The 23,815-nt window shown below is 38.5% G+C and overlaps 1 protein-coding gene across 1 annotated transcript; it reads right to left on the reverse strand.

Annotated features, from left to right (window-relative positions):
• Positions 1–22,293: 22,293 nt before the first annotated feature.
• On the reverse strand, positions 22,294–23,559 carry LOC141612893 (FBD-associated F-box protein At4g10400-like). Its single transcript, XM_074431640.1, has one exon. The coding sequence runs from the start codon at positions 23,557–23,559 to the stop codon at positions 22,294–22,296; it is 1,266 nt and encodes a 421-aa protein (XP_074287741.1).
• Between the last annotated feature and the right edge of the window lie 256 nt (positions 23,560–23,815).

Raw genomic sequence — 23,815 nt, forward strand, 5'->3', positions numbered from 1 at the left:
GAGGAAATTGCTCAAGAGAAATTTAATCTGAAAAATGAACTAAAAGCAACAGACTGCGTCACTGTCACCTCTGAGGCATATAATGAAGTTAAAAGAGTCAACAAGTTAAACAAACATTTGACTAAAGAACTTGAGCGTCTTAGGTTGACCCCCATTGATGTCTCCGACCTTGAAAATGTCAACACTACCTTGGTGATGCAAGTTTCCTCTCTAACCAAGGAACGCGATGACATTTTGAAGGACAAAGATGCTCTTGAAAATGAGATCTATGACCTTGTAGTTGAAGTTGTAGACTTGAGAGAAACAGTGTCTAAGACTGTTGCTTCTGACCACGATTTGGACAAATCTAAAAGAAAGAGTGAATGGTTGGAAAATCAAAACGATTGTCTTAAGAGTGAGGTTGTTTGTCTCAAGAATGAAATAGAAGATCTCCATGATAGGCTTACTTTCTTTCAAAAAGGTATGCCCGAATGTAGCACTTCTAGGTCTTCTCCTCACCATAGATCCGATGAAGTCGTTGATCTAAACAAAAGACTTGACGAGATGACATCTAAATATGAAGAGTCCAAAGAAAGAATCATATATCTCGTGTCTAAACTCAACAACCACACCCATAACTTCATTGTTGAGAAAAGATTGTCCATAGAAAGTGTTAACAATGATGAACTTAAAAGAGAAAAGGAAAAGAATTTGCATCTTCTCTCACGTGTCAATGACTTGACCAATGAACTTGTTAATGCTAAGAACATCACTGAAAAATGGGAAGGAAGTCAAACCGTGTTAAACTTCCTCACGAATCAAACCGAGAAATGTGATAAAGTTGCTGGTTTGGGCTTCAAATGGAACAGTCAGACCGTGTTGTTGCATCCAAGCCTAAAAACGATTTTAGAGGAAGGAAGTATGTAGGTCTTCCCGAATACATCATTTGCAATTATTGTGGTGACAATGGTCATGTTTTTAATGGATTTACAAAACGATTTGATGACATTGACAAGAACACCAAAACATTAAAAGAAATGAACATTAAGAAAGACACCACAAGTTATGTTGATCACAAAAAGGGACCCAAATTCATTTGGGTTCCTAAACTCAAAAACTAATCTTGTGTAGGGCTTGGTGAGAGGCGGCCGCAATTGGTACTTGGATAGTGGATGCTCTCGTCACATGACGGGTGATAGAAGCCAATTCCTCTCACTTAAAGCATATGATGGTGGCACGGTAAGGTTTGGTGACAACAAGAAAGGTGAAGTAATTGGTATTGGAAAGGTTGGTAAGTCATCCTTACTTTGTGTCAACAATGTGCGGTTTGTCAAAGGTTTGAAACATAATCTCCTTAGCATCTCTCAACTTTGTGATAAGGGTAATTTTGTTGAATTTCGTGCCAACATGTGTCGAATTTTTGATGCCACTACTAATGAACTAATACTCGAAGGAAGACGTGTCAAAGATGTGTACTTAACTAATTTGAACTCTCTATCCGGTCACACCATGTCTTGCATGAGTGTAATGAATAATGATCCTTGGTTATGGCATAAAAGGTTTGGTCATGTTAGTACAAAAACTCTTAATACCCTTAAAAGACTTGACTTAGTTGAAGGCATTCCAATATAAAGTTTGATTTTGATAAAGTATGTGATGAATGTGCTAGAGGTAAACATGTTAAAAGTTCCTTTAAATCCAAAAGAATTATGAGTACATCTCAACCTTTGCAACTTTTACATATCGACTTGTGTGGACCAATGAGAACTAGAAGTAGAGGTGGTAGTCGTTATGTGTGTGTTATTGTTGATGATTACTCTAGGTTCGTTTGGGCACTCTTCCTAAGCTCTAAGGATGAGACATTTGATGAGTTTCTAATTTGGTTAAGAAAGATTCAAAATAAACTTGGTTTAAAACTTGTTTCAATGAGAACCGATCATGGAACCGAATTCGAAAACTCATCATTTGCTGCTTATTGTGATGACAATGGTGTAGACCATAACTTCTCGGTTCCTAGTGTAACACCCCCATACTCCAAGTGCCTTACCAGGACCACTCAGGTATAAGGATACTACCATCTCGGTTACCCGAGGCATGATAATCGTAAGACAATGAAGAAACATACTTTATTAAATAAGTTTAAGTGATTACATAACAAAACCAACTGTAAGCAAAATACAACTGTTCTCAATCTATAAACCAACTGAAAAGAACTGTCCTAACAAACACAGCGGAAGACTAAAGACTCTGACATGTGATGACTCCATCCCCAGCTAGATCCCACGCGTATCCAAGATATACCGCTAAGCTAAATCGCTCACCACCCCGAATGGATCACCACGTTTTTAAAACATTTAAACGGGGGTCGAGTACTAATCACACAACTCAATATACATCAACAATAAGATAAAATGACATGCCTTAACTGTCACACACACAACCACACCAATTCCAATAATCTCAATCACCGACCGTCCACTGGACCTGACCCGCCAGATGGGGACCGCACCGTACCCACCAAATCCCCGCTCATCATACCGAGCGATAACCCTGTCCCATTAATGTGCACATCCCCTTCCGTGGCGGGTTCCACGAAGGGCGAAACTAGGGCGTGAAGTCACTCCCGCAAGTGACCCCACTCAGCCGAGAACGCATCTCGAGAACCATCAACAGCAATCACAAACACAAACACAAACACAAACACAGTACAATCATCATATCAAACCACCAAATACAACACATCACCAATATCCCATTATGGGACTAATACTGAGTAGGAAATCCTACCTGGAAAGCATAATTATCAGACGGTCTCTCTGTTTGTATCAAAAAGGCTCTTCTACAAAATCTCCTCCTATCATACAAACATACAAACACTACCGAATCACAATCTACACAAAAACCCCCAAATCCCTAAATTAGGGTTTAACCAAATTAAAGGAAAGACAATAAAAAGGGTACATAGATCTTACCCTCGACGCAAGGAACCCAACGGTATAAACAACGACAAGAACTGACCGTCTGAACTCCGGGAATTGCTAAGAATGCGATTAAGAAGATGAACTTGTTTGCTTTCTCTCTTAAACAGAAATTTAGGTTTTGTAAAAGTGATTTAGAATAATGGCAATGAAGCTTAAATACCTTAATCGCATAATTAACAAAACCCGAGAAAACTCCCCATAAAACCGGACACTCGATCGAGTACCCAAGGTACTCGATCGAGTACCCCTTACTCGATCGAGTGCCCCAAGCTACTCGATCGAGTACCCAACAGGTCAGAAACTATTTTATTTCGCAACTTACCATTACTCGACAGGGTAAGGCCTACTCGATAGAGTAACCAAAGACTTATAAATACGGAGTATTACAGTCTTCCCTCCTTAAAAGAACTTCGTTCCCGAAGTTCAACCCATACATAAAAACAACCATACTGACTCGACCAAGACACAACAACTTAGCTAAGGACTCAAGAACTCGACCGAACATAGAACATGAACTCTTAACCCCCATTCTACCAACTATGTTTACTTCCACAACATGACTCACTATATCGTATCTACCACATATATATCTCTCACGACACCAACTCCATACATAATCAACTACCATCCTCTAATGCTGCTAGCTCCATAATATCATCAACTATCAAACCCAATACTAAGACACTCATAGACATCAAACGGAATGTTACATTCTACCACCCTTAAAAGGAACTTCGTCCTCGAAGTTTACTCAGACTCATAACATCATCCTCCAACTGTCAACACTATATAAAATATTCTCATACTCCGAAGCATCACACTACTACAAGCACGGCCATGGCCTTTTATAAGTATTATCCACAAAACAAATCCCTCCTTTACGCTACGCTAACACTCTACTTCCAATTATATTACCGCATGCACCACCATGAAACTCTCTTTTATTGCATCCTACTCCTCTTAAGACAAATGTTACGTCCTCGTAACTCACTAATACTAAATCCTTAGCTATATTTCATTACCCTCTTTACCACTACATGTCAAAGATAACCGTTTATAAACCAAACACTCACTATTCTTATATCCAAGGCTCCCGTACATAAACATTTCTCATTCCTCAACTCATTCGGCATAGCACCTAACCTATACCATAAACTCGTAGCAAATCGTCATACCCACTCTTCATTATTACTGCCAAACCAACATACCTCGCTATGTAAAGCACTTATCTTCCAGAAGCATAACTCCCGATCCACACTCGTTACGTATACTCACACTAGATCCTCAAGTTCTTTCCTTCATTACCGCAAAACTCATACACAACTTAACATGACACTATTTCCCCCAACACCCTACACTCCTTTGCCTCAACAAAGGATTATGAACCACCTGCATCTTTGGTCATTACCACACATGTTTTACGAATCATTTTCCATTACCATGTCTCATCTGAAAACAAGATCAAAATTATCAGAATAACCTCTCATAACCGTGTCCCATCAACGAGAATATCATTATACCATGACAACAACGAAAACATATTCAACTCTATTTCATATCATACTCTACCTCATTCCCAACTTAACCTGGTAAAGAAAACATCAATAAGCAAGACAACTGTCTGTCTATCCGCACAAACCGAAACTCGCAGGAGCAACATCAAACAAAACAACAATCTATGTATAATGGTATGTACTTTGAAACTCGAATCATAATCATCCCGCCTACTCCACCACAACCGGTGACGGCATCACAACACCGCCACCAACACCCACACCGTGAGTGCGAAAATACCCGTATCACAAGACATGTACCGTGCCAGGATCACCACCCGCGGCACCACAACCACACCGATAGACATCACAACCGCATACGGCTCCCATAAACACCGACTCGAATAACTTTTTAGGACAAGAAAAACTTACTCAAATCCACTTTACTAAATCATAACACAACATATTTTATGAATTAAACAGATAATAACCTCGTGAATATCATCCCCTTACCATATCACAGATTGACATGTATCATGAATACAGACAAGCATAACTAGTCATGCCAAATCAGTCAAATTATTACCCTTTTTAAACATCATTCCATTACGTTCTCGTATCCAACATGTATTACAGAAAATTCAGATAACAACATTATAACTATCACACCATACCGCTTCTCGTGAGGTCACAACCTCACACAAACATTTATAGACATCATAGACCCATAATCACATCCAACTAGTCAATCCTGATCACGTAAGTTACCACTCAACATAGGTTACCTGCCGCCCGAGCTTAACTCATATGCCCCTCACAACATTTTCCCTTATTCGCACAACCATCACTTCTTGTCAAGTATAACCATACCATTACTATTCAACTATTAGCATCCGCCTCATCTAACCACATCTTATACCTTCTCACAACTATACACAACAATCAGGTCCCTACCAAATCAACCTCTTTTGAATTCCTACCTTTCTAATATACCATCACTCTTAACCCTTAGTCACAAACCATAACACCACCATTGTCCAGGACATCAAACCTCTTTCACTCATCTCTAAACATCACGATTTCTTTCCTATCTTTGGTTAACATTCCAAATAACTATCATCAAATTCACCAACAAAATTTACATCAACATCATTCCCAATCTTTGTCTTATTTGTATTGTCATCCAACTCTCCACCAAATATCTCGTATCCCGCCAATACTCCACCAACTTATTACTCCCTTAATTCCTCGAAACTCATTATCAATCATATTGTCCTGAAACTTCTATATAATCATTAGCTAATATCCTCATGATAATATCATAAATCTCGACGATTCCTTACTTCTATATCACATAACTCTGGTCAACATTTTTTTTTTCTCAGCTTACTTTTATCCTTCTTTTCTCTTTACACTCAACAATAACAATTAATAGCTCAACTCCTTATTCCTTCTAGCTAACTCTTTAGTAATCCAGTTACCCTTTCGTTGCTCCAAAACTCAGATTCCATTATTTTCTACCGACATCATCTCACTCTTTCTTACCATGGATCTTCTCTTATTATGCTATCACTCACTCACACTTATCACTAATTTGTCCATAAAAATCAACGTTTAAAGTTCAAACAATTACATCTCCCTTTTTACATCTCTAGAAATCAAAATTCTTTTTTATACCGTTAATTGCCTAAGGAAATCCCACAGTGGTTTCACCTCTTAATAAACCAAATCTCCCCAAACTCCCTCACTGTCTACAAATCCACCTCGCGACATGTCTCCACAAAGTTCACTATATACCCCTCTTCTCAACCCCTTTAAAACGAACTTTCACTATGTATATTCTTAACCCACACGACTCCTAACCATCCTCCTCCATGATTCTTTACACATCTCAAGCTGCCACCATTTGCGTCCCTCATTTCAATCTTTTCATTCTCACGTTCCATAAACTCACATCATCCCTTGCCCACATTCATTTACTTTTACATTACTCAACATACAAACATATCGCTCATCTCATCTCACAAAACATGCTCTATGTCTCACTTAAGCCATAACGATCATTCTTTTCTTTTTCCACTATCTATCACAACCACATATAGCTCATCTCCTCCCACCAAACTCATGCTCACCAAAAGGTGCCACTCACCACCCCATAGGATGGGGTAACTTACGTATCAAGACCAACATACATGTAAAACAATGAATAAAGAAGCAAAAGAACCACTTTGAATTAAACATAATATGCAACGAAGTCAAAAGATAAGCATGTGACCCAAAACAGGGGTCACTAGATCGAGTACAGGCCACTCGATCGAGTAAGGGACTTACTCGATCGAGTAGGTCAAGATCAGAAGCACGTAAAACAAATCACCAGGGCTACTCGATCGAGTAACTAACGTACTCGATCGAGTGCCCCCTTACTCGATCGAGTATCGAGGATACTCGATCGAGTACCCCAATTCTCAAAGACTTTGTCCAGTTTTCGTAAAACAGTCATAACTCACTCATTTGTTGGTCGTTTTGGGCGTGTGACCTATCGTTAGAATCGTAAAAGGACAAGCTATCACCTCCAATTGGAATTACATCAAAATCATTTATGAATCTCAAGTTATAACAGTTTAAAGACAACTTTGCTGTAATCAGACGACATAACTATTTGATTTTTTTACTTCCAAACAGCTTAAACAACAACCAAGCAAACAAAACCAGTCCAAAACTCATAAAACCAGTATTCATAATCATATGTTACTATTTTCAAAAGCCAAACAACAACATTCATCATGCACATAGCTTATCTAACTTGCCAATTATGACTTACCCACATGTTTTTATTCTATCACTTTTCGTAAACAAAATCACAAATACATGACATCAAGTCCCCTATTCACATGTTACTACCACGATGATTCATCTTTTCCACTAATTCATCCATCATACCACATATTTATCCACCATATTCGTTCAACATATTCACTCAGCACATGTTCAATTCACACTCCCAACCTTTTGTACTTTTACTCAACACGACAACAACAACATGTAGACTTACACATCGCTTTATATATATATAGACAAAACACTTTTCCTTACATAACTATAACATGCCAAATTACATGTATCAATCCTTATACTTTCATGCTTTACAGTCAACCAACATACATGCATCCATAAATTCATACAACATACTACTACATAGATACACACAACACACAATAAGCACATAACGATCCCGACACATATCCCATGGTGACCGGTTCAAAATTGTAGGGCGAGTTCGCGACTTTAGGACGTCTCCCAAGTCTTTGCATTAGCTCCTACAACCTTTACCCCGGGTTCATTTTAATTGACTCCCTAGATTCATTAGATTCATTGGTTACAGGTTTCAGGATCGTCGCTCTGATACCATTTGTAACACCCCCATACTCCAAGTGCCTTACCAGGACCACTCAGGTATAAGGATACTACCATCTCGGTTACCCGAGGCATGATAATCGTAAGACAATGAAGAAACATACTTTATTAAATAAGTTTAAGTGATTACATAACAAAACCAACTGTAAGCAAAATACAACTGTTCTCAATCTATAAACCAACTGAAAGGAACTTTCCTAACAAACACAGCGGAAGACTAAAGACTCTGACATGTGATGACTCCATCCCCAGCTAGATCCCACGCGTATCCAAGATATACCGCTTACAATGCTCACCACCCCGAATGGATCACCACGTTTTTAAAACATTTAAACGGGGTCGATACTAATCACACAACTCAATATACATCAACAATAAGATAAACAGATGACTTAACGTCACACACACAACCACACCAATTCCAATAATCTCAATCACCGACTGTCCACTGGACCAGCCCTGCCAGTGGGGGACCGTAGCCGTACCCACCAAATCCCCGCTCATCATACCGAGCGATAACCCTGTCCCATTAATGTGCACATCCCCTTCCGTGGCGGGTTCCACGAAGGGCGAAACTAGGGCGTGAAGTCACTCCCGCAAGTGACCCCACTCAGCCGAGAACGCATCTCGAGAACCATCAACAGCAATCACAAACACAAACACAAACACAGTACAATCATCATATCAAACCACCAAATACAACACATCACCAATATCCCATTATGGGACTAATACTGAGTAGGAAATCCTACCTGGAAAGCATAATTATCAGACGGTCTCTACAGCTGTATCAAAAAGGCTCTTCTACAAAATCTCCTCCTATCATACAAACATACAAACACTACCGAATCACAATCTACACAAAAACCCCCAAATCCCTAAATTAGGGTTTAACCAAATTAAAGGAAAGACAATAAAAAGGGTACATAGATCTTACCCTCGACGCAAGGAACCCAACGGTATAAACAACGACAAGAACTGACCGTCTGAACTCCGGGAATTGCTAAGAATGCGATTAAGAAGATGAACTTGTTTGCTTTCTCTCTTAAACAGAAATTTAGGTTTTGTAAAAGTGATTTAGAATAATGACGACGAAGCTTAAATACCTTAATCGCATAATTAACAAAACCCGAGAAAACTCCCCGTAAAACCGGACACTCGATCGAGTACCCAAGGTACTCGATCGAGTACCCCCCTACTCGATCGAGTGCCCCAGCTACTCGATCGAGTACCCAACAGGTCAGAAACTATTTTATTTCGCAACTTACCCTTACTCGACAGAGTAAGGCCTACTCGATAGAGTACCCAAAGACTTATAAATACGGAGTATTACACCTAGAACCCCACAACAAAATGGTGTGGTTGAAAGGATGAATAGAACCCTTGAAGGAATGGCTAGAACAATGTTATTATCTAGTAAGTTGCCTAAGAACTTTTGGGCCGAAGCGGTAAACACCGCTTGCTACATTCATAATCGTGTCATGATAAGGAGTATATTGAATAAAACTCCCTATGAATCGCTACGTGGAAGAAAACCCAACATTTCATATTTTAGATGTTTTGGAAGCAAATGTTTTGTTCATAACAATGGTAAAAACAATTTGGGTAAGTTCGATCCACGTAGTGATGAAGGAGTATTTATTGGCTACTCCGATCATAGCAAGGCCTATAAAGTTTACAATAAACGAACCTTGTTAATTGAAGAAAGCATCCATGTCATTTTTGATGAATCTAGTGTGCTTGGACAGGTACAAAACATGGATGATGATGATGAGGATGAGGATGATGAGTTTGAGATTGGTCTTGTTCGAAAGGACTTCGTGTTCGCGGATGAAGAAGCTCCCAAAGATCTGAATTGCAACAGACACAGAGACTGTCACCTTCAAAGGAGATCAGCAACTCCGGGGGAACACGTAGCACCTCTGCTACTGATTCTTCTCTGGAAGCAACAGACCCAACGACTGTTGCATCCACCTCCAGAACTAAAGTAACCCAAAACAGTGAGGATGAAGAACCTTCCAGGCCAATAGAAACAGTCACTGTGACTGATGTTGTTGAGGGGGAACAAGAAACCATTGTTCCAAAGAAGTGGAAACATCAAAGCTCTCATCCACTCACTAATCTCACAAGTGATCTCAACTCGGGAATTCGAACAAGATCATCCATCAACAATCTCGCTCACCTCAATGAATATTGTGCCCACAATGCCTTCCTATCTCAAATTGAACCTTCAAATGTAACAGTCGCCTTGACTGATGCAGATTGGTTGCTTGCTATGCAAGAAGAGCTCAATCAATTCAAAAGAAACGAGGTATGGCACTTAGTCCCTAGACCGCCTAATCGTACCGTCATTGGTACTAGGTGGGTCTTTCGCAACAAGCCTGATGACTCGGGAGAAATCGTAAGGAACAAGGCTAGACTAGTGGTGCAAGGTTATAACCAACAAGAGGGTATTGATTACGATGAAACCTATGCACCGGTAGCTAGACTTGAGGCCATACGATTGCTTATAGCTTTTGCGGCTCACAAAGGCATTAAACTCTTCCAAATGGATGTCAAAACCGCTTTCTTAAATGGATATTTGGAAGAAGATGTCTTTGTAGAGCAACCACCGGGTTTTGAGAACAATGACTTGCCTAACCATGTTTTCAAATTAGACAAAGCTCTTTATGGTTTAAAACAAGCACCAAGATGTTGGTATGATAGATTGTCTAAATTTCTTATTGAAAATGGTTTTAAAAGAGGCTCCGTTGACAAAACATTGTTCTTAAAGCAACGATCCGGTGAACTGTTGGTTGTACAAGTATATGTTGATGACATTATATTTGGTGCAACAAATGAACTCCTTTACTTATATTTTCGGAACTAATGAAATCGGAGTTTGAAATGAGCATGATGGGTGAGCTAGGATTCTTCCTTGGGCTCCAAATTAAGCAATCAAAGGATGGAATCATGATCCATCAACAAAAGTATATTAAGGAAATGCTTAAGAAATTTGGGATGACAAATGGTAAGCCTCATGATACACCTATGGTAGCCGGGTCCAAATTGGACAAAGATGAACTCGGTAAGAATGTTAGTGATAAGGTGTATAGAGGTATGATAGGCTCACTTCTTTACTTGACCGCAAGTCGTCCCGACATTCTCTTTAGTGTTTGTTTATGTGCTAGGTTCCAAGCAAATCCGAAAGAATCACATTTCAAAGCCGTTAAACGAATTCTTCGGTATTTGATTGGAACACAAAATCTTTACTTATGGTACCCTTTACATTGTCCTTTTGATCTTATAGGCTTTTCGGATGCGGACTATGCGGGGTGCACGGTGGATAGAAAGAGTACCTCCAGAATTGCAACGTTCTTAGGTCCTTGCTTGACTTCTTGGGCCTCAAAGAAACAAAACACGGTAGCTCTTTCTACGGCCGAAAGTGAGTACGTTAGTGTGGCACATTGTTGTTCTCAACTCCTTTGGTAAAACAACAACTCTTGGATTTTGGTATTATTTTTGACTCAATTCCCTTAATGTGTGATAATACGAGTGCAATAAATATTTCCAAAAATCCTATTCAACACTCTAAAACCAAACATATTGATATTCGTCACCATTTTATTCGTGATCATGTGGAAAAAGGACATATTAAACTTATCTTTTGCAAAACCGAAAATCAAATTGCCGATATTTTCACTAAGCCACTTGCAAGAGAACATTTTGAGAAATTTAGACTAGAAATCCGGTTAATTAATAGCTTGTGATTGTTAGTGTGAGTTCTACAAATTTCCTTAATTGATTAAATTAAAATTGGATATATGTTATTAAGTGTTCTAAGTGCATTGACATCATGTTTAGACCAAAATTGACACTGTATTTGTGAGTCGGTAATCACTCAACCTCATATCTAAATTTACGTTTATCATATGCTACCTTGCGTTTTTATTTCGAGTGATTAAATATGTTTAGTTGGGCCAACCACCTCACTTACCACATTTAATGGGCCATTAACTACCTCAACCCAAAACCTATGCCTACCCATCCAAACATCCTAATCCACTAAACCTTTCATCTCCAAATCCACAAAACTCCCTCATCTCACCTACCTATTAACCCACCATGGTCAAGACATCTTTCAATACCCACATACCCATCAAACCAACAAACTTGACCTCACCACCTGTCACATCACACCCACCGACATCAACAACTCCAACAATAACTTCAACCAAAATCTCCTACGCATTCCCTCCTCAAACCTCAAACACGACTCCTTAAACAAACCCAGATCCACCAAACCCACAACCATCACCGACCCCCACTGACCCACCATCATCCGACGACATCCCCATCTCCACTATGGTAGGACGGCGCACACGAGGAGGTCGGAAGAAAAGCTCCACTGTTCCGAGTTCTTCCTCTGAACCGGTTACGGTGGTTGTTGAAGATGTTGAAGAAGAAACCGAGTTTGATTTGAATGAGAATCCAACCAAGTCCGGCGAGTCTGACCCGACTCCGGCGAAAAAGAACAACAAAAGGAAAGAAAAAGCCTCTTCATCTCAATTACCCCCAATTTCAGAAAATGTCGAGCAAAGTAACATCGAAAACCCCATTGTTGATACTCCAATTGAAACTCCCAGTGAACCTCCCCAGAAAAAGTCGAAATCATTGAAAAAGAAGCTTGTATACCTTTCTCCCTCTGATCCGGTCTCCCTAACCTCGAAATGGGAGTTGGCCATTGTTTGGGATCACCTTGAGAGTATAGACCTCCCTACCTCCATTTACAAAAACTGTGAGAGGTTGATGAACATCAAAGCAATTCACTCTCCTCGGGTTTACAACCAAACCTGGTTTGAGCCGCCTGCGTTTCATTCAGTCCGTGACATGGTCTTAGCTCAAGGTTGGGAAAAATTATTGGAAATGCGTGAACCGGTCTTTGTGAGCGAGGTGATTCAGTTCTTTGCAACTGTTCGTGTTGATAAGTCGGGTGAATCTCTTACGGCTAAGGTGAACGGTAAGCCTCTTAAACTGTCTCAATCTGATTTCGCTACCGCCCTTGATATTCCAGTCGGAGGTTATGACAAACTCCCCTCCGAAACATGGGTCGCTTTACCTTATGCCTCACCACTTAATGTTGCCCAAGTAGTGTGTCCCAAAACCGTCTCTCCCGGTCCAGTGAGCAACGCTCAAATACCCCCTCCTCTTCGAATCATTTTTAACATGCTTTGTAGGTCTATTTATCCCTCGGGTGATAGGGGAAAACTCACCATAGCCCAACAATACCTTATTTATCACATTGCAACTCATAAGAAGGTGAACCTAGTCGGGCTAATGTTTAAGCGTTTTCATCTTATTTCGACCAAACTTCGTAGACCCTCTTCTAGCATGATTCACTTACCCTATGGAATGTGGTTGTCGGTTGTGCTCAAGGCACAAGGGGTTTTAGTGAATACTAGCTTGGGTTCTTTGGATATGTGTGATGTTATGAGTGATGGTCAAATGGGGAAGATGCTTATCAAAATTGAAAATGATGAATTAATTTTGGTGAAAATTAAGAAGGACCCGGAGGTTGGGTCATCCAGTCAAGTGAATACGGGTGGTATGCGGGAAGTGCTTAATGCCGTGGCTGAGTTGAGTGCGTGGCTTAAGGAAGATGCTCGTCAAAAGGACTTGGCAATCTCGGCCCTTGCTTCTACTATGGACCTCATCCGTGGTGAGGTGGATATCATTTCCACCCTTGTGTCAACAAAAGAGGTTAGTGATGATGCTCATGTGGATGATGATCCTTTGGGTAGTGGCTCGGATGGTGAACAAGCCTCCTCCCCTTAGCCTATCCTTCCCTCTCGGCCTACTTAACTTTTACCCGTGCCCTTTCGTTTTGTCTCACCTTGTTTGTGCCCTTCTAAGACATTATTTTCTTTACTTGTTATGTTAATGCTTGGTGGTGTATTTTAAACTTTCTTTAGCCATGTTGAACTTTGATTAACTTATGTTTAATCTTTGTTTATGTTGACCTTGTTACCTTGTTACAATTACATGTGTCTTTTTGTGTTTTCTTGTGAATTATCTGCACTCTAATGCTTTTGACATCCCTATCCGTTTGATGATGTCAAGAGGGGGAAAAGGTAAACTCATGCTTTTAATCTCCTTGCTATTGATTAATTAATGTCTTGTCTAACCTTCTTAGTCTTGATTCTTGCTTAGGTAAGGTAATATTGTCCCTTCTCTCTTTTGATCTTGCTTGCTTAAAATCTTGAATCAAGGTGTTTACATTGCTTATACATTCGTTTGGGGCTTGTCATCATCAAAGGGGGAATTTGTTGGTTCCTTATGTTGATGATAACATGCCCATTTGATTTGTGTCATTTTAGTTTACCTTTTCAGGATATATGATCATATCAAGCTTGGATTAAGAAGTGTTGAAGTTGTTATTAATCCCATTGTATTAGGTCATGTGTCATCTAACGTACAAGTGAGAAAGTAGAGTATATTAGAGTAATAGAAACAGTCCAGACGACTGTTGCTTTTACAAGTAAACAGCTGCTTGGATTGTTGCCACCATTCGTAAAACTTGAAGTTCCTTTTTATCTTTCAAATGCTCTCACGTGACTCTTATTTTTCAAAGATAAAAATCAGATTTTTATTAAGGAGATGGTCTTCAATAAAGAGTGGTTTGAATTATTATTTTCAAAATGTTTCCTCTTTATGCAAATTCAACCCTTTGGTTCTTTAAGAAAACAAAGAATGCTTTTTGCCATTTTGGTGTTAACTTGTCATCATGTGACTTGTCTTTTCTCTCTTTGTTTTCTGAATTTGCATGAGCTTTTAAGGATATCTTTCAAACCATCTTTCCCTATTCTTGCCTTTGCAAAAGAGCCCTTTTTGGTGCAAGTCTTGGGTGGTTGCTATTTCCCTTCACATGTGTGGTCTTTGACCCTTCAAAACCCTAGCAACTCCCTCACCCATTTCCTCTATAAAAGGCGAGTCCCTCCTTCATAAATCCTCAAGACTTTTCTGAATTAATTCTTCCATCTTTGCAAATTGTTTTTAAAGCTTAAAAATCGTGTTTATTTGCAAAACCTTCAAAAGTCTTCAAGTTGTTACAGTCGTGGCTACTGTTGCTTTTCTATACTAAACTCTCTTGCTTATGAATTGTTGATCTTGTAAAAGTTGTCCATCTCTATTCTTTGTTAAGAATGTGTTAGTGGAAACTTGATCCTATAACATTCTAAGTGTGTTAGTAGAGTTTAGGACGGAGTAGTCTTTTACTCTTGACAACCGGAGTAGGTTGTGAGTTGGCAACCGGAGTAGGTTGCGAGTTAGCTTGTAATAAGAACGGAGTAGTTCTTGTACTAGCTTTACAACCGGAGTAGGTTGGTGTCTTTTATTGTAAGGGTCTTTTAGTTGTCGGAGTAGATCACTAAAAGAAAGCAATAAAATGGTAGATTGGACGTAGGCACTTGAGTTTCTTGCCGAACCAATTCAAAAATCTCGTGTTCAAGTGTTTACTTTATTTCCGCTGCAATTTACTTTGTTTTGTTTGTTTAGCTTTGCTTAACCTTAGAAGTAACAGTTCATCATACTGTCGCATTTGTTCTGCAGTCATATTCCACAAACTGAGACAAATAGATACAGTCAGAACGATTGTTACTTTCTTACTTCAGCAAACATTCATTGTGATACTTGTTCAATCTTTCAATATTATTCAAAGTATCTTCTCATCTCTTTGTCCTCGTAACTCACTTTAATTCAATAAAGTTGGAGTTATAATTTTTTAAATAGTACCTAATTCACCCCCTCCCCCTTTTAGGTACTTGAATCCATAAACTCAACAACAACAAATATGGATAGTCAAATTATCCAACAAAAGCAAGCATTCTATGAGATACCCAAACGGTAAAGTAGTACTCCCTCCCTCCTCCGGTCATTTGTTGTCCTTTTATTTTGGCACATCGACCAAGGAAAGAGAAATGGACCAATTACTAAATGACAAATGAAACAAATTAAGTGTTAACGATCAAATTGCTCATCAAGTTCATTATTAAAATAGAAATGACAACCAGACACCCCAATATGGAAAAGGACAACAAATGACCGGGACAGAGGGAGTAATAAAGTGAAATACGTAAATAAATAACCAGAACGGAAAGACTAATTTTCTGGTGAAAAAAGCTCCTAACTTTACCAATTAACAATTAAACATCAGGTTATTACGCAATCAAAATTTTCAAATCCTATTAACTTTACGGTATATATTATCTTAACGGAAAATGCACGCGGTGCCCTTGAACTTTTATGTTTTGCCCGAAATACCCAATTTTTTGATCCGGAAATCTTTAAGAGGCTATAACTCGTGTTTACAAGCTCAGAAAGTAACGATTTTTTTTTTTCAAATTGATTATCTTTTCGAGACCTACGACTTGAAAAAAAAAATTGTCGTGTTTGGAATTCGTGACCAAGAGATATGGTCACTCAAAATTTTGTACGGTAAAAAAAACTTTGACGTACAAAAACTCCTAGCCACGGGATCCAAATACGACAATTTTTTTTTCAAATCGTAGTTCTCGGAAAGATAATCGATTTGAAAAAAAAAATTATCACTTTCTGAATTCGTAGACACGAGCTATAGCCGCTTAAAGTTTTCCGGAACAAAAAATTGGGTATTTCGGGCAAAATTCGAAACTTCAAGGGCACCGCATGCATTTTCCCTTATCTTAATAATATCATAGGGAAAAATTGTAATCTTCTTCGTACTTTAAATTTACTAGTCTTGTAAACCCGATGTAGCTAGGAGAATCATGGCCTACGACGATAATAGGAAACACACACAGTCCTTTCATGCGAATATATAACGTTAAACCTATCGCTTTAAATATATTTCATGCGAACACATAGTTAATTAAAGACGAGTCAGGTTAGGGAAGATAATAGTCCTTTTAATTAATACCTCTTACGCTATAAACTAATATCACATCGTCCTTTTTTTTTTGTAAGAATTGAATATAATATTAAATAAATTAGATAGGTTCAAGTACGTCATGGGGTCGGGTATAGGGAAAGCGGTTCGATGGCCGACAGAAAACTAATACAGTAGTACAGTAGGAATTATAAAAGAACGAGGAAGGTCCCAATTAAAACACCCATTACAAGAGCTAGTATTGTCTAAGGAGAACTTGGCGACTGCATCCGCAACTCCATTAGCCGGCTTCTTCTCAAATATGATCTTCAAATGGTGTGAGTCTTCCCCAAGTTCCCTACACTCGCATACCAGCCACAAGAGGGTCCTTACTCTAAACACGTACTATAATTATGCTATCGAATAATCAGGCATCGTCATTACTGATTAAATAGAAAATCATAATCGAGTTTGATTTGACAACGTGAAGTATCCTCTGCACACTTAATTAAAATTTTGTAAAACTGATCTTGATCCAAAGAATCATCGTTAGAACGAGTACGATATTCTCTATATCCATTGATGAAGAGCTTCTCCAAAATCGGGGCACTTTTTAACAACCATGTCAAAAAATTCAACGTTTGTTTGTCAAGTCGAACGTCACCCATTCGCAACTCTAAGTGCTTCACATATTCAACTAGCACAAATCTACCCTTTATATCCCAATCATTATATGGCATAGTGTTATCACAGGCACCTATAAATGATAACACAAGAAGCTCTAAATTGGGAAAATAATAGGGCAGCAAATGTTGTTCAAATACTTCAGACGAACTCACACTTAATGCAGGAACTTGGAGCATCGATGATAACTTCGATGTCCTCACTGACCAGCCATTTATATATAGTTATATGCAATCGCTTCAAAGTCCTACTCGATATTGATACCAAAGGATTTGTACCGGTTGGCTTATCATTAAGGGAAAAGGACAAGTCTTCAAGTGACGGACAACTACTTAATAGCCGTCCCAAAAATTCGTGATTAACCGAATCAAGACTAAGCTCCGTGAGGTTTGGAAGAACAACGGGATGTGAGACAGAATTAGCACGTGACAAGTGAAGTGATACCAATGATTGAATTTGGAAAAAGCTAGGCGGACAAACTCGGTCACCAAAGGTAAAATAATAACTAGATTCAATCGTGATGTGTTGGGTGTTACGAGAACGTAATCGATGAGCCCATGAATTTAAGATAGGCGTTACACAACGATCTTCATAAAGGGTTGGGTCAAGAAAAATACTAAAGGTGTTGATAGAAGGTGCCAGGGTGGGATGAATATGGTAAAGAGGTTATCAAGAATTTTCCAAAATTCAGAAATATTGAAACCATCGGAGGGATAGTTGCGGAAAAAATTGACCTTGAAAGTAGTGGCGAAAATCCTAATGATGGATCTTCGAGGTCGAGGAAAGTCGATATGGGAGATAATCTTCGCGATAATGTCGTCGGGAAGCGAGCTCCATCTTTGTTGTTGTAGCATTGCTTTGCGTTTAGGGTTTCTTTTTTCCTCCATTATTGAATGTCGATGCTGCTTATACTTGGGGAGTTGAGACGGCAGGGTTATAAAGGGACCAAAATAATTATCATAATCAAATTACCAAACAAAAATATTTGACTTCCATCGAGACACCTAAACTTAATTAGAACGAAAAGACTAATTTTTTGGAGGCTTAATTATCTTGTACCACAATTTAGTGTTGCATTCAAACTCTTTTATCATCTATATAATGTCATACTACCTCATACGTTTTTAGAGACGTACTAGGTAATTAAATCCCCAAGTATATGTGTATATGTGTTAACCTAAAAACCATATACATCAGGTTAATTATTCGAGTGTGACAAACTCGAATTATATACACAAATTTGCTCTTAGGGAGTTTTGAACCATATTTTAATCACTAGACTCTACTCTTGCGGGCTTGTTTAACTCTTTATTATCATTGTAGTTTAGCCATCGACTATTATCTCTTCTTTATCATTCCCATAGGTCAATGGATGTTTGAGGGCAAACATTCAGAGCTTAGTCAAAGAACAAATCAAAAAATCATTTACTTGATATAAATGAGTAAATCGATACTTACCATTATTTCTCATGATAAATTGTTCTGAATCTTTATTTAAAAAACAGTCTTAATGTGTACCCTTAAGACACGCGCTAAAAAAAAGTTACAATAATTGTGTAGCCAATAGACATACTTTATTATAAAAACTTATCCTTGAACTACTCATTCTAGCTTATATCCTCCTAAGAACTTGATTCGGCAATGTGAAGTGTCCTTGGCACACTCGAGTAAAGTATTGCGAAATTTGCTCAAAGAATCATCGCAAGGACGAGTGCCACGTCCACTGATGACAAGCTTCTTCAAAACTGGAGCACTTCTTAACAACCATGTCACAAAATTCAACGTTTGTTGGTCGATTCGAACGGTACCCATAATCAATTTCAAGTGCTTCACATGTTCAACTAGCACAAATATAGCCTTTGTATCCCAAACAATATCGTACGCGGTTGAAAAATGTAACACAAGAACCTTTAAATTGGGACAATGCAACATTTGTTGTTTTAATGTTGCCATTAATAACTCAAAGGAGTTAATTTCAAATAATGAAAGGTTTGTCAAATTAGGGAAGACAATCTTAGTAGGGCTATTGAAGAGATTGAAAATTGAATCGAACGTCCGCATTGATACAAACAAAGAATTAGCAATAAAGGTTAAATTCTCCAATATTGGAGCATCAATAACAACGTCGATGTCTTCAAGGACCGACGACATATCCAGAGTTATACGCAATCGCTTCAAACTCTTACTTGATATTGACACGGAAATTGGCTTAACATAAAGGGAAAAGCACAAGTATACGAGTGATGGGCAACTACTTAATATCCGTCCCAAAAATCCGTAATCAACCGAACCAAGGCTAAGTTTCTCAAGGTTTGGAAGAATAATGGGATTTGAAACAAACCAATCATAGTCTTTGACAAAGAATAATGATGACAAGTGAAGTGATACCAACGAATTAATTTGAAAAACGCTAGGCGGACAAACTCGGTCAACAATTGTAGAATAACCAAGCATTGACATGTGTCGGGTGTTACAATCACGTAGTCGACGAGCCCATGAATCTAAGATAGGCTTTACACAAGGTTCTAAATAGAGGGAACGGGCAAGCTCAATACTAAAGGTGTTCATAGAAGGTGTGGTGAATAATGTGAAAAGGTTATCAAGAATGTTCCAAAACTTGGAAATATTGTATTCAACAGATATGAGTAATTTGATGTTGAAATCAGTGGTGGTAATCGTGACGGTGGCGCCTCGAGGAAACTTGAGGTCGGCGATAATCTTGGCGATAATGTCGTCCGGAAGGGAGTTTCATCTATTATGTTGTAGCATTGCTTAGGTTTTTTTTTCCTTTGTTGATCTTGGAGAGGATGGAGTTACGGCAAGGTTAGGTTATTAAGAATGAATTTGAATTAAGGTAATATACGATGTATCATATATATATATATATCGGATTTTCTAACATGTGCCCTTAGGGCACATTATCTTATCTTATCTTATATTCTTTTATTCTTGCAATATTTTATCTAAGATTTCTCCTTCAAACTCATGATAATTTGTAGAAATTTCCGTTTGTTTACAAAATAAGAAAAGAGATATCTATTATCATAAATTAAATATCAAAGACCAAAACGTCCTTCCACCTGTTTAATATGGGCCTATGTAATCCTAACAACTTACTATATTTTTGATTGGCACAAATTTCAGAATAAGACGATCTCATACCGTGAGACAATGTGATCGAGAGTAGGGGTGAGCATCGGTCCAAGACCGGACCGGACCGGATCAAATCGGACCGAACCGAAGACCGAAAATAAAATTTTTGGGGACCGAAGATCGGACCTAAAACTTTCGGTCTTGGACCGGACCAAACCCAAAATATTCGGTCCGGTCCGGTCTTAGACCGAAATGGACCTAGAACTAAATCTTTTACTATTTCGTGTATGATAATTACATTTAAGTTTCACTAAATTAAATGTCCATGAATAATTAGACGATTGTTTTTGAGAAAAAAAATCTCAATATTAATTTATAATGTCCTGTAAAGAAAAAATGGTAATTTAGTTTATAATATTCTAATGATAGTCTTTAGAAACATAAAATTCGGCCCATTTGGTCCGGACCTAAAATATCTGGGTTTGATCCGGACCGGACCGAAGACCGCAAACTTAAAAAATGAGGACCGAGGACCGGACCTAAAAAATTCGGTCCGGGTTTGATCCAGACCAAATGGCTGGGTCCATTTTTCCGGTCCGGACCTAAACTTGCTCATCCCTAATCGAGACAGACCTTTTTTAGAAAAAAAAATCATTCATTATTACTATCAATAAAATAGTGATTGTTTTATAAATGGACCGTCCTATACTAACCGTCTCATAAAATAATTACGATTTGATTGATGAATGAAAGAGCAATAGATTATATATTATAGGGATAATTGTAATCTTCTTTGTACTTTAAATTTACTGGTCATGCAAACCCGATGTATAGCTAGGGGAGTCACGGCCTACGGCGATAATAGGAAAACACACACAATAGTTTAAGTAACGGTGTAAACCTTGGCAGTTTTTAGCAACAATGTCACTAGATTCATCATTTCTTTGTCATATATATGGACACTCGGACCGACATACAACTCGATGCGCTTCACATACGCAACGGGTAAAAATGATGCTTCTTGATTCCAAACCATCTTGTTAAGGCCATCAAGTAGTTGAAACAAAAAAAAACTTCTAATTTCGGACGATATAGCGTTAAACGACCTATCGCTTTAAATATTTCAGGCGAACACATTTACACATAGTTAATTGAAGACGAGTCAAGTTTTCGCAACCACACACAACCTTTCAGCACTTGGTCTTTAGCTTACCCAACTCTAATGCCCCGATTTGGCAACCTCCCGATCCAAATTGGATCAAACTTCATACCGATGCCTCTTGGTTTGTTAAGGACTTTCAAAAGCTACATATACTAGGGGATCGACCTCGTTTTGGACGTTGCAAATGGACGCGCTTCGACTTGACCGAGAATTGTTGGAGCTAGCAGCATATATCCTAAGAAGTGTCCCTGCTTTGGAGAAGCTGATTCTGTATGCTAAGTCTTCATACACCGACTCGGCTAGATCTTTTTTCAAGCTAGGGACGATTGATTAATTATTATCATTATAGCTTTATAGGGATAATTGTAATTGTAATCTTTAACCCTAGAGAGTAATCGGAAAACACAATAGTTTATAAGTAAAATTGAATAAAAAAGAGAGCATAGTAATTTTATTTAACTCGAAATAAAAGATCAAACACCATAACTTGATTAAAGGAAAAAACAAAATCTACTCAATTAACTTTATTTGTGATGTCTCTTCTTTGCCAATCAGCCCCTTGTTGTTCCGTTCAAAGTTCCGCAACTTTAACCCTAAAAAGTCTTCCTAAGGCTGTTTATCTACTCCCAAGAGTTCGATTTGACATCGGGATGTATCCTTAGCACACTCAAATAAAGCTTGGTAAAAGTAAGGTTTGGCCAAGTAAAAACTATGAGGGTCGTATGCATTTATAGTGAGCTTCTTCAAAACCATGGCACTTCTTAGCAAGAATCTCACTAAATCCAACAATTCTTGGCCAAAACAATCGAACCCCATACTCGGATATAACTTTATGTGCTTCACATGCTTAACGGGTACGAATACAGCTTCTTTATTCCAAACCATCTTTCTAATCTTGTAGTAGTAAATCTTATCAAGACGTAACTCAAAAACCTCTAACTTAGGACAATGTAGCATTAAACCTATTCCTTTGAATATTTCAGGCGAATATATAACTAAGTTTAGATGAGTTAAATTAGGGAATATCATTGTCGTCTCCGAACCAAGTTCGATCCTCCCCGAACTTGCACTGACTTCGACTTTAAGAGACTTTACGTCCGAAATTGAATCTAACATCCGCATTGAGAATATGTTAAACGAATAATAATCCAATTTCTCCAACATTGGAGCATCAATGATAAAATCATTGATCGAAAACCCTTCTAGCGCTATACGTAATCGCTTTAATTTCTTGCTTTTAAGTGATGCCAAACGCTCCTCAATGGTATAAACGGACAAGGACAAGTTTTCGAGTGATGGGCAATTACCTAATAACCGTTCCAAAAATCCATAATTAATCCAATCTAGAGTTAGTTTCTTGAGGTTTGGAAGTAAAATAATGGAACGAGGAACACTCGATTTAATCCTGTTATCACACAAATTCAACTTGAGTGATACCAACGAATGCATTCGAAAAAAATTTGGTGGATACACTTGATCATCGGAGCGACGGCGACGCAAAGCTTTAGCCGTGAAGTGTTGGATGTTGCAAGCACGTAGTTGACGAGCCCATCTATCCATGATAGGCCAGCAACGAGGCTCGTCATAGTGAGCAGGGTGAAGATCGAGAATGAAAGTGTCGATAAAGGGTGGAATGAACACGGTAAAGAGGTTATCGAGGGTGGTCCAAAACTCGTATAGATCATAGGGTGGAATGAACCATCGGTCGTTTGCATCGGCTGTATGTTTAATGATAAAACTGGTATTGGATACAGTAATGACGGCTTTATGAGTAAAGCCGACACGGGAGATTATGTCGGCGAAGATGTCGTCCGGAAGCGAGCTCCATCTATGATGGTGTCCCTTAGCGACCGGAACGGCTTCGCTCAACATGAGGAACGGCAGGGTGTATTTAGGTTTAGGAGATTAGATTTGAGTACGTAGTATTAGGATTTATTTATGTTAGTTTTATAGTCTAATATTGTATTTTAGAATTTAAAAAAAAAAAAAAAAGTCAAAGTCGGTGTATTATTTGAGGGGTCTAACCGTTATTCTGATCTATCCATTCTTTTGGTTTAGCCTTGCCTTAATCAAATTTTATATTTGTGAATCATCATTATCATTGAAATCCCCCCTACTACTAAGAGAA

The sequence above is a fragment of the Silene latifolia genome, chromosome 11 (genome assembly GCF_048544455.1).
Source record: "Silene latifolia isolate original U9 population chromosome 11, ASM4854445v1, whole genome shotgun sequence".
In the NCBI taxonomy this organism is placed as follows: Eukaryota; Viridiplantae; Streptophyta; class Magnoliopsida; order Caryophyllales; family Caryophyllaceae; genus Silene; species Silene latifolia.